Source organism: Hippocampus bargibanti, linkage group LG02, assembly GCF_051943395.1.
Source record: "Hippocampus bargibanti isolate YZ-2025 linkage group LG02, ASM5194339v1, whole genome shotgun sequence".
NCBI lineage: Eukaryota > Metazoa > Chordata > Actinopteri > Syngnathiformes > Syngnathidae > Hippocampus > Hippocampus bargibanti.
Genome location: NC_142735.1, coordinates 4,391,563 through 4,406,843, shown reverse-complemented (window position 1 = coordinate 4,406,843; position 15,281 = coordinate 4,391,563). Strand labels below are relative to the sequence as shown.

The window sequence follows — 15,281 nt, the reverse complement described above, 5'->3', positions numbered from 1 at the left end:
TAGTGTTTTTGTCAACCCACAATGGCTAAAGGAGGAGAAGAAATTGATTTGATTGGAGGTTTATTCCAATCAATCAGCCATTTTCAAGACAGACTTTTAAAGGACAACGAACGCCTCCGAACGAGTTGTGTACATAATTTGCAAAATCACTTCAAATGACTTCTCCTGAGTGTATTTTTTAAGATTCCACGGCATATAGCTATATTTTACGTTTTAAGACTCGCACTGAATATTCAGGAAGTCTTGTTTTCGAGTTGGTGACGATTCCTGACGTGACATGATTAAGGTTGGTCAGCTCCAAAGCTAGCAAAAATAGCAAATAATGCAATTTTATGCGGTTATCATGACTCCACACGTTCATATGAAAAATCGAACAGTTTAATAACAGTATTTATTAAGTTTCTTCAAGTCACAAGTTATTTCCTGGCTAACGCCACCCTCTAGTGGACGTGGCGTAAATCACACCACACTCGCACCTGTGGAGTGATTCAGATGTAGCACTACTGAAGGCCTAGGAGTGGGTGAAAAAAGGTAATTCAGTTTGCTTGGAACATGTCACTCAATAGAATGTTGAAAATGAGGGCTATTGATTCATGCTGATATTTGACGAATTAAAGCCTAAAATCCCACAAGAAGCACCCGCATTATCCCTTGTGACTTGCACTTAAATCTTGCGAGTGTTTATAGGTCTCAAATTTTTGAATTAAAATGTGAAGACCATGCAATCATATTGATTGTTGCAGCAAAAATGCTGTAAGTTATTTTTGTCTGGAGAAATGAATTATCTTTTTTTTTTTCCCCCAAGTCTTGATTGCTGCCATTCACATTAAAGATAATTCCCTCTGCATATAAGACTTTCATTCTTTGGTATATGAATGCAGAAGAACGAGAACCAGTGGTACAAATTTGATTAGCAAATTTCCTCATTGTGGGACTATTAAAGGCTTTCTGATCTGAAGTCCATAACAAGGCTTATTATAGTCACCACTTTGTGAAGACATTGACAAGATTTGCATGCCATTAAAGAAAAGTGTGTGAACTTGGATGTTTTTTATTATTAATTAATTAACAGCAATAATACGGAATTTCCCAATTGTCATTATGAGATAACACAAACACTTTAAAGGACAACCGACACCACCATTTTTGTGTTTCCTAACTGACATCCGAAAAATGTTTTATCGCATCTAAAATACCCAAAACACACTTGTTCGTGACGTCACACAAGGACATCTTGCCTTGCTCTAGAATCAAAAAGATGGCTTCAGATTCGGAGAATATGCCTTCTTGTTACTCATCCAGTTATGAATATGATTCAAATAGTTCTGAAGAGGAAAGTGATAGAACGTTTTTATACACATCCGTAAACATGTTTAGTTTAGTCCATATGGATGTATATAGACTAAAGAGACTTTGTGCATCTATAGGGTGCACTGTAGCATTCATTTCAGTCTAATACCATGTAACACCCTCCTCGTTGCTGATAGGCCTGGTCGAGATGATGTCATCACTGCTGTATGATAAAACTAGGTGAAAGGGGTGCTCCTTTCTCTCTTGGCTTTCCCACTTTGACCAGACATGTCCTTCTATTGTTTATAAAGTAGTCTTTTTTGTTCACCACTTTGGTCCCAGCTGGTGTTTTATCATAAAACTCTGCCGAGCCACAATGATGGGTAATGGTTTTCAAATGTTTTAACTAAAATACTTTCAATTCATTGATTTGAATACATTGCATTGTCCAGGTTCCTCTGTGACACTTACCATAGCCAAGTCCTGCTGTGGATGGAGGTTGTGCTTGATCGGAAACAATATATTTCAGTCTGCTAAACATTCCTGGTGATTTGGAGAACAGGAAAGTATTACTTATAATCAAGCTTATAGAATCAGACTAAACATGTTCAAACGAATTATGCATATTTAACGATCCCATGTCATCGAAAACAAATTTCTTGCATATTTTTTAAAGCATAACCGAGGTAAAAAATAAATATCGAACAGGGTTTGTTGCCGATCATACCGTATTTCCGGTGTATACGGCGCGCCTCAGTATAAGGCGCATCCTCAATGAATGGTGTATTTTCAAACTTTTTTCCATATATAAGGCGCACCGGACTATAAGAATGAATGAAAAAAAAGTTGTTGCACTGAATATTCAGTGCAGGTCTTAAAACGTAAAACATAGCTATATGCCGTGGAATCGTTGTAAAATACGCTCGGTAGAAGTCATTTTACAAATTATGGACACAACTTATCCGGAGGCGTCGGTTGTCCTTTAAATTGAAACATATTATACTTGTGGTTATTTGATATTGAATAAATCCTGTATAGTAGTACAATTATAAGTGGATTCTGCATCCAAATAAAGTCATTTTTCACTTACAGCGACATCTATTGTTAAAGCACTATATCACAGGTGTCAAAGTCAAGGCCCGGGGGCCAAATCCGGCCCGCCACATCATTTTTTTCAGCCCGCGAAAGCAAATCAAACTTGTTAAATTCCATGATGATTGCTAAAATCTGAGCCACAATTTCACATTTTTGGATGTCAACCACAATAAAAGTCATTATTCTTGACTTCAGATTTGAAAACGAGTTATTCATTAATTTTCTGTGTGCTCTATATGTAATATTTGAAGGGATTTAAACATTCTAATGGCTTCCCCAAATTCATAACGGCCCTCGAGAGGAAACCATAACTACAATGTGGCCCGCGGCAAAAAATGACTTTGACACCCCTACACTATATAAATCAATATGTATTGTAAATGTTGAATCCAAACAAAAAATTATGAAAACGAACACCAAAAATGTCAAAATAAAAACTTTTTTTTGGCTTGTTTTAAAATTGAATCCTCAAATCAAAATGGCAGCCAAACCAAAGTAAGGCTTTTTTTTCTCTTCTCATTTCATCATTTTCACGTCAGATTTTTTTTTCTTGCTTATTATTATTTATTTACTTATTTATTGTTTTCTTGCTTATTACTTTTGTCATGCAATGCTAGTTTTGCTTCAACATTCTTCATCTTTATTTCCTTGAACCCGGATTCGGCTTCAAAAGAACCAAAAAAAAAAAGCCTTAAAATAAAATTCCATTATATCATAGTAAACTGATATGTTTTAATATTATTATTTGTACCATCCAAAACACAAGCACACATTACATTTGAATTGTTTTTTTGCAAATTTCTTTTCTCCCCTCCGCGTACATGCTTCCCAAAAAGTGCTGAAATATCTTACCTTTACAAAGACAGCGAGAAAATAGGACAGAAAAGGGCAGTGGGGGAATAAACACAGCTTGCAATTTAATGAAAAGTCCCAAAAAAAAAAAAAACAACCATCAATCACTGCAGAGGTAGGATGTAAATATATAAATGAACAAATGTCCAATTAGGTCCCATCATAGACTTCCACTTTGGTTGAAAAAGAAAGAGCTGTCAAAGTTCCTTATGTCAAAAAAAAAAACAACACAAAGTCTGCAAATAAATAGAGTCCGCTCTATTTTCACGGGTTTCCCGTGCACGAGAGTGTCCACGCAGGGAGGCAGTACGCATACGGATAGTAGTAGGACGGTTGCAGGGACAGCAACGGAGGCCGCAGGACCTCCCCGGGACCGTACTGTCTCTGATCATCACGCACCAGCACCTTGACCGCCACCTTCTTGGCGGCCGGCGTGGATGCCATCAGGTCAGCGGCCATTTGGCGACGTTTAGTCTTGTAGCGTCGGTTCTGGAACCAGATCTTGACCTGAGTCTCTGTCAGTTTGAGGGAGGCGGCCAGGTCGGCGCGCTCGGGCCCGGAAAGGTACCGCTGGTGGTTGAAACGGCGCTCCAGCTCAAAGACTTGCGCGTGGGAGAAGGCCGCCCGGGAGCGTTTCTTCCTTGCCTTGGGCTGTTCGGCGCTTTTCTCGTCAGAGGGGCGGCCGCAGTCTACGGAAGGTCATAAAAGCAATTTAGGAGGCTTTGACGTCAAATGATGCATATGTGAAAGCGACATAGGTGGGCAACCTAATAATAATAATAATACAATAATACATTTCATTTATAAGCGCCTTTCAAAACTTTCAAGGTCACTTTACAGTCACAGGATAAGTTTTTCTGTGGGTGAGCAGCGGCAGCCACATGCGCCAGCGTTCACACAACCGCAGAGTAACTCAAATACTGTATATAAAAAGTTAGCTAGCGAGCTAATAGATAGCTACCTACTAATAATAATACATTTCATTTTACTTACTCTACTTAAAGGACAACCGACGCCTCCGGACAAGTTGTGTCCATAATTTGTAAAATGGCTTCAAATGACTTCTACTGAGCGTATTTTAAAAAGATTCCACCGCATATAGCTATATTTTACGTTTTAAGACTCGCGCTGAATATTCAGGAAGTCTTGTTTTCAAGTTGATGACGATGCCTGACGTGACGTCTGGAATGCCCCTGACCAAGAAAGCGACACACAATGCATTTTGGGTACTTTGTTTGGTCTGAAAACTTCGTGTTACTCCATGTTGATGGTGACATTAGAAGTAAAACACATCAATAACGCGGTGGTGAATCGTTGTGTGTTTCACCAAGACTACTAGTTGATACTAGTTGACACAAATTCCCAGCAGACAAATCAGCCCATTTCCAACGGAGCTTGGGCGCCATCTTGTGCATTTTCTGGGACGCTACACATCAGCCCTGATGCCTCAAAATGACCCGGAAGAACTTCTTTAAACAATTGCAAATATTTATGCTTTCTCCTTCAGAACTATTTGAATCATATTCATAACTGGATGAGTAACAAGAAAGCATCTTCTCCGAATCTGAAGCCATTGTTTTGATTCGAGAGAAAGGCAAGAAGTCCTGGCGTGACGTCCCGAACAAGGGGGCGGGACCTTCTGAATCTCGGCTTCTCCGAGGTCATTTTGAAGTAGTTTTGGGACACTAAGTCATTTTTATTGGTGTTTTGCATTTGACTAAAAATATCAGCCTGCATGTTTTGGGTATTTTAGATGCTATAAAACGTTTTTTCTGATGTCAGTTAGGAAACAAAAAAATGGTGTCGTTGTCCTTTAAGCAGCCATTTTGTCAATAGGCCAACACACAAAAAATGGTGTCCTTTAAATAAGTACTCGGGATTGAATGTGCAGAGTGTGCAGAGATATAATTTTTCATAACAATACCATATTTTCCAGTGTATAACCTTATACACCTTATGCAGATAACTCCAAGTAATCTCGAAATAAAATGTTTTCTGAAGAAAGGTTTCTAACGCTGCATTGATTGTTTATGTCACAGGTGTCAAAGTCATGGCCCGCGGGCCAAATCTGGCCCGCCACATCATTTTTTTCGGCCCGCGAAAGCAAATCAAACTTGTGAAATTCCATGATGATTGCTAAAATCTGAGCCAAATTTTCATATTTTTGGATGTCAACCACAATAAAAGTCATTATTCTTGACTTCAGATTTGAAAACGAGTTATTCATTAATTTGCTGTGTGCTCTATAAGTAAAATTTGAAGGGATTTAAACATTCTAATGGGTTCCCCAAATTCATAACGGCCCTCGAGAGGAAACCATAACTACAATGTGGCCCGCTGCAAAAAATGACTTTGACACCCCTGGTTTATGTAGTCCTAAAACTCAATATTCTGTGGGTGTTAGAATTTGACTGACAATGACAAAAACCCTGGCACTGGATTGGACACATATTTGCACATTGTCTGGCAGTGAATGAGTTACTATATTTTCCAGTGTATAAGGCGCACCCTTTAGACTTAATTTTCTGTAAAAGATGACCCTGTGCCTTATAATAATAATAATACTAATAATAATAATAATTTTCATTTTAAGCGCCTTTCAAAGCTCTCAAGGATACTTTACAGTCACAGACAAGCGTAGGTACTATAATAAATAAAATACAATCAAAAGTAGAATACAATAAATAAAATACAATTATAAATAGAAACAAGAGAAAGAGCTACACAGAAAATGCAATTTTAAATAGTTGGGTTTTGAGATGGGATTTGATGGTGGGAAGAGAATCGATGTTACGAATGTTGGGAGGAAGTGAGTTCCAGAGTTTAGGGGCAGAGCAGCTGAAAGCTCTGTCCCCCATCGTGCTGAGACGGGCATTTCATTTCCCTCTATTGTAGAAGTAGGGCATAAGCCCAACCTTGACTATGGTTGGAAAACTTTTATATATTTATATATTATATTTGAAAAACTATTTTCATTCATTGAAGTGGTGTGCCTTATAGTCTGGTGCACCTTATATATTTAAGAAAGTTTGAAACTACACCATTCATTGGGGGTGCGCCTTCTACTGCGGTGCACCTTATACACTGGAAACTACGGTACACATACAGTATTTTCATAATACCACCTTGACTTACAACCAATTCATTGGCTAGCCTGATTAATCAGTCGATATTAGCTCTTTTAAAAATACATCATTTTTTATTCTTCTGTAAATAAATACAGTAAATAAAATACTACAGGACAAAACCTTATAAATGCCACTCAAATGTTCTGCCTGCACCGTATTTTCCGGTGTATAAGGTGCACCCAAAAGCGTTGATTTTCTTCAAAAGATGACCCTGTGCCTTATACGCCCGTGCGCCTTATATGTGAAGTAATTTTTCACAACTGATTTAACAGTGTGCCTTATACACCGCAAAATACTGTATTTTTTTCAGTGGCAGGATTAAGATCCACTATCCTAACCAAAAAGTAAAGGTTTTGAAGTAAACAAAAACCACTGTGTGTTGTTGTTTTTTCCCCGGTGCAAAGGGTCCTTTTGTTTAAAATTGCCATTCAAGCATGGCATAAAACTACTAAACAACTTTTTTGGTGACAGTTTTTTGGACAAAAGTCAAATTATTGATCATTGGATTATTGACGCACTATGTTGGTCCTGGATGTAATTCCAAATATGTAAAAAAAAATGTGTTTGACATAAACTCACATTTTAGTATTAGGCAATTGGGCATTATACATATTCGAAAATGTATCGTCATTGGATTATACTAGTGGTCATTTTTTTTTTTATTTTAGTCATCAGAGGTGCAATTAATGTTTTCTCGAGTTTTGTGGCGATTCTGAGTCCATTTGTTTTATTTTGCCTTTTTTCCCTCAAGTCCATCAGGCAATAATCATAATAGAACAACCATAATATATTATGTAAGACTGTATAGTATCGCGTCTTGATAATTATGAATTATAGGTTTGGTTTAGCAAAAGTTGGATTTTTTTTAATCATAGCTATAAATGTTGTGGTTGTGCCAGCTTTTGGGTCAATGAAAAAAAATGTTATGATGTGCTTAGAAAAAAATAAATATGTATCAAAAATACATTCTGCGACCCATAACGCCACTCCTGAACAAAATTTTACTATTGACGATTACTGCAACAAATAGACATTGAAATCAGATGTCATGGGGAATTGTGACAAATACAAAATACAATGGTGCCTGTTACCAGATAAAATCTCATTTTTTAACAAAAAAAAAATGGTTGTTTTTCACAAGCGAAAAAAATACAGAACTATTTCTGCCATGTATTTTTTTTGCCTCAACTTAATGGTCATGGTTCCACTACTTTTTGTGCTACCTGGAGTCAGTATGAGGGAGTGATATTGCAGAGATGTAAAACGAGACGGTCACTGCTAGAATAATGTTATCTGCTCTTTGCACAGGATGAAGAATATATGCCTCTGAGCACTGTTCTTTTGTCTGTCTCCATGTTTTGCCCCATTCTTTGTTTTTAAATATAAATATAAAACTGGCAATGGCAATTTGGATTCATTGATCGGACTGAGCAAGATGGATTTAACTTAGGCAAAGCTTGTTGGTTGTTTTAAATACATAACAGTATTTTTTTTTAATTTACATTTTGTTTAAAATTAATGTCAACGGGGACGGGGATGTTGCATTAAACAGTGTGAATTGTTCACTTTGCCAGATTGTTGAGTTGAGTTCACTGCCATGCCATGACAGCGATTGCATCCATATAAGTGGTCAAAACAGAAATACATTCAAATAACAGTGTCTCTTTTCTTGAAAAATCCTAAATTCAGATCAGTATTGTATTTTAGCAGGGATTTGGTGAAAAGGGCTGAGTGGAATATGTGTTTAAAATGAAGACAAACAGCAAATTGTAAACAGAATTTCTGACAAACTGAAATGCGTGTAGCATGAATCAGGAAGTAGCCACACCTTATTTACTTTCTTTAGCCACAAAATGCGACGTGGCTGCTTGACTTTGACACCTGTGCTTAAACTACACCAAAAAATCTTTTGGATGAACACATATATTAAACATTGTAATTTTGTTATGCGTGGTTGGTTCTACCACAGTGCACCTGCTTCTTTTAATAAAAAAAAAAAAAAATCACTAACAAATGTGCTCCCTCATCAGCAATTCCATAGAATGATTTCCACGCCACTTTTTGACTACATGACCTCTCCAGCATTCAACTGATTTATACTATACCGGTTAAAGAAAAAGAGTTTTAATTTGTGAATCCCAAATATAAAGTCCCCCAATATTAAGCATTTGGTGTCTTTGAGGGTTTTCTAAATGTCTTTGTATTTCTTTATAAGCTTTCTTTAGAAGAATGAAATATGAACCAAAATTCTTATTGTCGAAATTTTAGAGTAAGTAGACTAGTATTTCTGGACAATATCATGTAAAACAAATTAGAAAGTCATTTTGCAACATATTTTGACAATCTTTGTAACCGACATTTAAAAATACATGCACAGTACTGGACTGTTCAGTGTCCTTATTATTATCATCATTTTTAATAAAAGCATTTTTGTCCATTGAAGACACCGTTTTTGAATAGGGTGACGCTTTGGGTCATCAAACAATATCACTCTATTTCTGATAGGGACTAAAACATTTTAAAGTGCACTGCTATTCATCTATTCTACTAAAAGTGACATTATTTGCATTGTATATGCCTGAAAGCACACTCATTTATATCATAATTTGCATCATCCAAAATAAACCAGATTTTTTTTAATATAACACAAGTATATTTTCTATTACTATTATAATGATTTAAATTACTGGATGGGAGACATAACTTAAAACTTCTACATGAGGAATTAAAAGTTAAAGATGATTCTAGTAAAGAGAACTGAAACACCCATTATAGTATATGAGGTTGTTGTTTTTTGTTAGGTTTTATGATCAACTTTAGGATTGCATAGGCAGGGTAACCAAATAATCATTCAAACTCAGTGCGTAGGGGGGTCAAAGGGTAATCATGAGATGAATGTGAGAGTTCATAGCAAAATGCATCTGATTATTTTGGATGTGGTCCAGTTACAGGGAACTCTGAACCGCCTTAATCAAATATAGTCATGCATAAAATGTCATTTTCAATATTATGGCCAGATTTAATACTGATGAACACACACACACATACTATACATATACTGTATATCTGAATTACACTTATAGCAAAGGATCACAGAATCCCCGAACAAATATTTGACATGCTTGAAATCTGCAGGATAATTCATCATCACGCCATCGCTTACCTTTTTTTTAATCATTCACATTTACTCATTGTAAATAACACTTTTTGTGCGGGTCTTTGGTATGCTTACACAAATTAATCGCAGCACAAAGACGTTAAGCGTTTTACTTAACAAAAAAATATCACAGTAATTGCAAAAAACGGTCTTTTTAAATTAATTTCTTAGAGCATACATGTTAAGTTTCAGAAATCATGAATCGGGAGGTTTTCGTACGCACGACTCTGTAGTGCGTGTTAAAATAATGTGAACATTACAAAAGTGTAATTTAGAAGTAAATAAAACACAACATGCTTTCATTGTTTATTTGTACATTCAATTAGTATAAATATGTATTTTGTTTTTTACATTTTATTTTGTTTCACCTTACAAATTAACTGTCTGTATATTGCGTTAACAGTTGCTTTATAAAGTGAGTATTGTTAGTATTGTGGTCAAAATCGGGAGTCTCATGACCAAATCGTGAGATTTTACATGTATGTTATAGACGGCGTCATATTTTATCAAGCGCTGCTATTTTTTTTATCGGGCGATATTATAAAACTGTTATCTTGCAAACGGACGCGTTTTATGAATAAATACCCTTAAAATGATCAAATGTGTTTTAATTTCAGCGGACATGCAGAATTCTCGCTCTTACCTGCGGCGTTCTTGAGGTCACTGTCACTTTTGGTGTTCTCGACAGCGGCAGATTCGTGGTCCGTCTCCTCCGGCTGGCTCTCCTCCGGGACGTCCGACGCCGTCCCGGCGCATTTCTCCGGTTTCAGGCCCTGCGCGACCCCCGGTGGCTTGGCGTCGGTGTCATCGCTCAGTCCCGAGTCAGAGTCGTAAATCTTCTCGGATGGTTCCCCGGAGGCGGAGTGCACGTCCCCGAATATTTTCCAGCAAGTCGTCTTGGAGAAGCACACGTCCAAATCGGGCAAGTGTCTCCCGCCGTCCTTCTTGTTTAAAATGGCCTGGATGGAGAAGGGCATGAGCGAGTTGCCACGGACGGCCATGTTCAGATTGTATTTTTTAAGTGGCACGATTAAGCTGGTCGAATGGGAAGGATGGGGGTCAGATCATCCGCGGATGAACTTTGAGCTCCGCTTGAAGTACCACGTTCTGGCTCGCATCCCCGCGGGAACAAGTCGCTGGAAAATCCGCGGGCGTGATGCTGTCCCTCCGCATAGCTGTGCCGTCAGCTCGGTCGCTCTTCTTGCTCCGGCCCTTTTCAGACAACTTTTTTTCCTTTTTTTGTCCTGCTTTACCTGTGACTGACAGCCTCGCAACGCCGCCTCCCATTGGTGGAAAGCCGAGGGCAAACCAGTTTCTGATTGGTCAGTCACGACGTCACATTGTATGATAATCGGAGATAGTACAGTCGAAAAAATATATAATAATAAAATAAATAAATGATACGGCGTACTCAATAAGACTATTTATTGTCAAACAATCTTTTAGAATTATTGCGTTCATAATTTCTATGTTCATGTTGTATTTGAGCACACCATCAAAACTACCTCAACCGAATTTCATTTCTGTCAATTATGTAAAACCCACACGTTTCTTTCACCGTTGTTACACTAATTCGACTATTTAAATGTTTGTATGTGTGTATATTCAACATGTAATTGGCATTTTCGTCGACTCGATGTTTTTGTTTGTTGGCCTTGCCTTACCGATGAGTCTGGATGTTGAGGTCCCTACCGGTGTGTTACAGTTCCGGTGACAGCCTTCCAACACTGTCTCCCATTGGTCGAAATCTCGAGAGAAAGGGAGCTGCACTATCACGCCAAGATGCTTTCAAAGTAATTGAATAAATCAGAATAATTACGCGGGCGGCCCGGTCGTCGAGTGGTTAGCACAGTGTATTTCAATCCCCGTTCCGGCCTCCCTGTGTGGAGTTTGCATGTTCTCTCGGAGCCCGCGTGGGTTTTCTCATGGTCCTCCGGTTTTCTCTCACATAACAGAAAACATGCACGGGAGGCTGATTGAACGCTCCAAATTGACCCAAGGTGGGAGAGTGAGCGTGCGAAAGGTTGTTCGTTTGTGTGCTCTGCAATTGCATGGCAACCGGTTCAAGGTGTCCACCGCCTACCGCCTGAGGCAGCTGGGATAGGTTCCAGCACACCCCGCGACCCCAATGATGAATACGCGGTTCAGAAGATCAATAAATGAATCGAATAGTTACGTGAAGAAGTTACGTGACGAGGAGATCCCACTGAGCTCCTTACAAACCATAAAACTACCGAAAATGATACAGGCTCAAACATTTAAATCATCTACTCTATTTAGTTGTTTTTTTTAATTACATTACAAATTATTTTTTTTCTGGAAAATCTGTTTTAGTAAAAGAGATACGGGTTTTAAGCATCGTGTCTTTATTTTGAGTTCTCCCACCCAATTTTGGACGAGAAACGCAACACCAAGCCCACGACTTCCTAACTGCTTTTTGTTAGCATGAACCATTGAAAGAACAAACATGTTCGTTCAGGGAGTCTGCTCCGAAACAAACAGTAATCTTTTTCTATCTGCTATATTTGGCACGCGGTTCGTGTGTGCGTGTTTGTAAACTTTGCTGCTACTGTATTTTCTTCTTTCGAGCGCGCCTACACATCCACTCACACGCACACACATGCACAAACAAAAAAAAAAACGACTAATTATTTCAAATATTTTGAAGGATCGAACGAATTTTTTTGAGAAAATATCTAAATAAATGTTTTATATAGAAAAAAAATAACTTGACGAGCAATTCCAAATCTTGTTTGTTATTTTTAAAATAAAGGAATTGAACGTGCTATTCTTGATTTAGTATTTTTAGACAAAAGACAGAGCGTGAAATTTAAAACTAATAATAAAAAATACTCGATGAACCGATTTGAAAGTTAACCATAAATACGTGCTAAAGTTCACTTGCCGTTTATTACTTCACTCGAATTGCATGAAATAAAGAAAATATTTAAAAAGACGTTTGAAACGAGGCAAGCGAGATACGTGGGGGGAAAACAACATGTCAAATGAGTACGTAATAGACAATTTGACAACTTTGCCGATTTGATTTTCGGTTTGAAATAAAAGTAGTAACATAAATAAAAAACGAATTTATAGAGCACCGAAAAACTGACACTTCATTTCGATTTGTTATATTCGCTCATTTGCTTGTGTCGTACACTCTGAATTATCTTGGAGAAAATGATATTGAATCCGGAATTCAACGACGGCATAAAAGCCGGACTTTTATGCCGTCGTTGCGTATTTTTTTTATAATTACCTAGGGCGTTCAAGAAATAATAAGAGTGTTACGCTTCTCATCCATTAACTGAATTCCAATAACTTCTTTTGCATGAACGCGTTGTCGTGGTCGCTGGACTTTCTCATGTTGTCTGCTCATACAACAATGTCATTCTACCATTGTTTTCAAAACAACAAAACCAGATCTCGACGGGATCACGTGACATTTGTGTCTTTTTTTACTGATGATGTTGTCATGTGAACTGGTACATTTTCATGCAGCAATTACACCATATTGTTGTACTGTATGCGCTTACTACAGTAATTCTATTTGTTGTTTCTCCTCAGTTTCCATTTTCTTTTGTCTTTAGACACAACGGAAGTTTGGACAGCAAAAAGACAACAGGTGCTAAAATGAAACGTACTTACTCATATTTTTTAATCATATAGATGACACCGATTCAATGCAAAATGAATTGTTTTATGCAGGCACTTGGATCAAGTGTCTGGTCTCAGAATGTTTTGCATAACTGTAACGTATCAAAATAAAGAATGCAGATATTTTAATTTGTTTGAACGTTTCAAAGGTCATTTGTTACAGATACAATTATTTATGCGTGTAATGTTGGTTATTTTTGGTGAAATTGGGTCATTTAAAAAAGATAAATCCTATTTTGAGCCAAAGAACGATCAACACCCATACAAGCCAATAAGGAATTTTTACACGCCAATAAGGAATATTTATTAAAAAAACGTTTATTTTAACAAACCTCTGTATTTACTAGATTTGCCAAATCCGATGATGACTGGAGTGTACAAGTACATACTTCAATAGATTGATGGGTGTATTCAGCAATTATAAAATAATCTAATATTAATGTGAAACGATTTCAGATGGAAATACATTGGGGAAATGTATTGCCTTTGACATTTATGGAAATAATCAATCAATAAATTATTTGGGGGGGGGTTAGTTGTTGATACATTAGGGACGATAGTTTGGTAACCTCTTATTTGTTTTGGAATGGAATTTCTTTTTAGCAAAATTTGAAGCAATGAAAAGAATTGCCAAACTTCAACATTTAGCAACTCGTTTCATGAAATGCTCAGCTCATTCGCCCACTTTTTTAAAAACAACGTCCATAGGTAGCTTCTGTAGACCAGATGGCTCCATCTACTGGCCAGAATAAATCCACATTTTTCATCAAAGAAAAAAACCGTGCTTGAAAGATGGTGTGTTTGCACTTAATGGCTCTGCCGGGAAACGGTTTAGAGTGGTGGCTTCTTTTCCCTCCTCTCCTTTCACACTGCTGAGACATGATGCCTTGATTTCCCACAATAACAATAATAATCATAAAAAGTAGCTCCCTGCCAGCTGTACAGTGAGGAAATCAGCTTCAATGGCACATTAGGCCAACAACACCCCAAATCATTTGTTTTCTTTTTCTTTTTAACCTGCCTCATCTTGTTACTACAATCTTATTTTGAAAAGAAATATGCTTGAGCATCGGCACGGTAAAATCGCTGTTAACATCTCCCAATACGAACGGCCTCATTTTCAAAGAATTTTCCCCAAATTGCGTTCAGATGGAGAGTGGAGAAACTGCCAAGAATCATTTACAATAAATGCCCCCCACCCCACCCCTCAACCCCCACTCTTTCTACAAAGTAATTCTCACCAAATATCCCCATCATCCCCATCTGGATGGCACACTCAATCAAGCTCAAGGTTGGAAAATGGGAAGAAAAGGGATGGGAGGCAGGCAGCCTTTTAAGTGAGCCGGGACTTTTTTTTGCATCACCCTCACTCACCCCCCCAAACAGAACACTTAATACAGTAAAGGGAGACCCCGACTTGGATCCCATTCAAAACGTATGAGGGGTGCTTTTAAAGTCCCATTATATGAGAAGATCAGCGTTGGGGAAGCATTTTCCTATCAGGGTCCATTTTAGTTTTTAGTAAGTCCTCTCTACTAAATTTATGGGACCCCCCCCCCCCCCCCCCCCGAAAAAAAATGAAAGGAGGCACACAAATGATTTTTTTAACTCCGTCCATACAAATAGTCTACATTAGACCTGTTGAAATGCCAATTCCCAGTCATAAGAGGGTGTGCACACTTGTGCAACTCATATCTTGTTTTCCGTCTTCAATAAAGTAAAAAAAAAAAACCATCAATTAGGTTAATTGTTCGAGTTCCAGTTCATATAAGTGGCAGTAGGAAAAAAAAAGTCGATCTATATATATATCTATCTATATTCATTGTTTTCCCATTACAAAAAAAAGCTGGCATTTGAACAGGGGGGGTGTAGACTTTCACAATCCACCACATAAAGAATCAAAGATACCTGTGGAAATTGATTCCCGTGGAGATCTTGCAAGATGACACAGTTCCACAGAATCCATCTGGCAGAAATATTTCCATCACCGTTTGCTTTTACACAGGCGGGTACGATATCACAGTCAAATTATGAGATGACAAAAGTTAGTATCTGTGACAAAACAGAGTTGTGAGGTAAGTATTGAAACATTGAAGAGTTGG

At 37.7% G+C, this 15,281-nt stretch overlaps 1 protein-coding gene across 1 annotated transcript; it reads right to left on the bottom strand.

Moving 5' to 3' along the window:
• Positions 1-3,098: 3,098 nt before the first annotated feature.
• Positions 3,099-12,066, bottom strand: nkx3-2 (NK3 homeobox 2). The gene is made up of 2 exons (XM_089021509.1): positions 10,166-12,066; positions 3,099-3,926 (listed from the first exon to the last, which is right to left on the bottom strand). Exons 1-2 carry the CDS (start codon positions 10,521-10,523, stop codon positions 3,502-3,504), a joined length of 783 nt encoding a protein of 260 aa, XP_088877635.1. The 5' UTR covers positions 10,524-12,066; the 3' UTR covers positions 3,099-3,501.
• Between the last annotated feature and the right edge of the window lie 3,215 nt (positions 12,067-15,281).

Bases quoted from the DNA above. Each gene is read 5' to 3' on its own strand.
- nkx3-2 (XM_089021509.1), bottom strand. From the start codon at position 10,523: ATGGCCGTCCGTGGCAACTCGCTCATGCCCTTCTCCATCCAGGCCATT. The intron at 3,927-10,165 runs GTAAGAGCGAGA...GACCTTCCGTAG, and splicing joins TGACCTCAAGAACGCCGCAG to ACTGCGGCCGCCCCTCTGAC.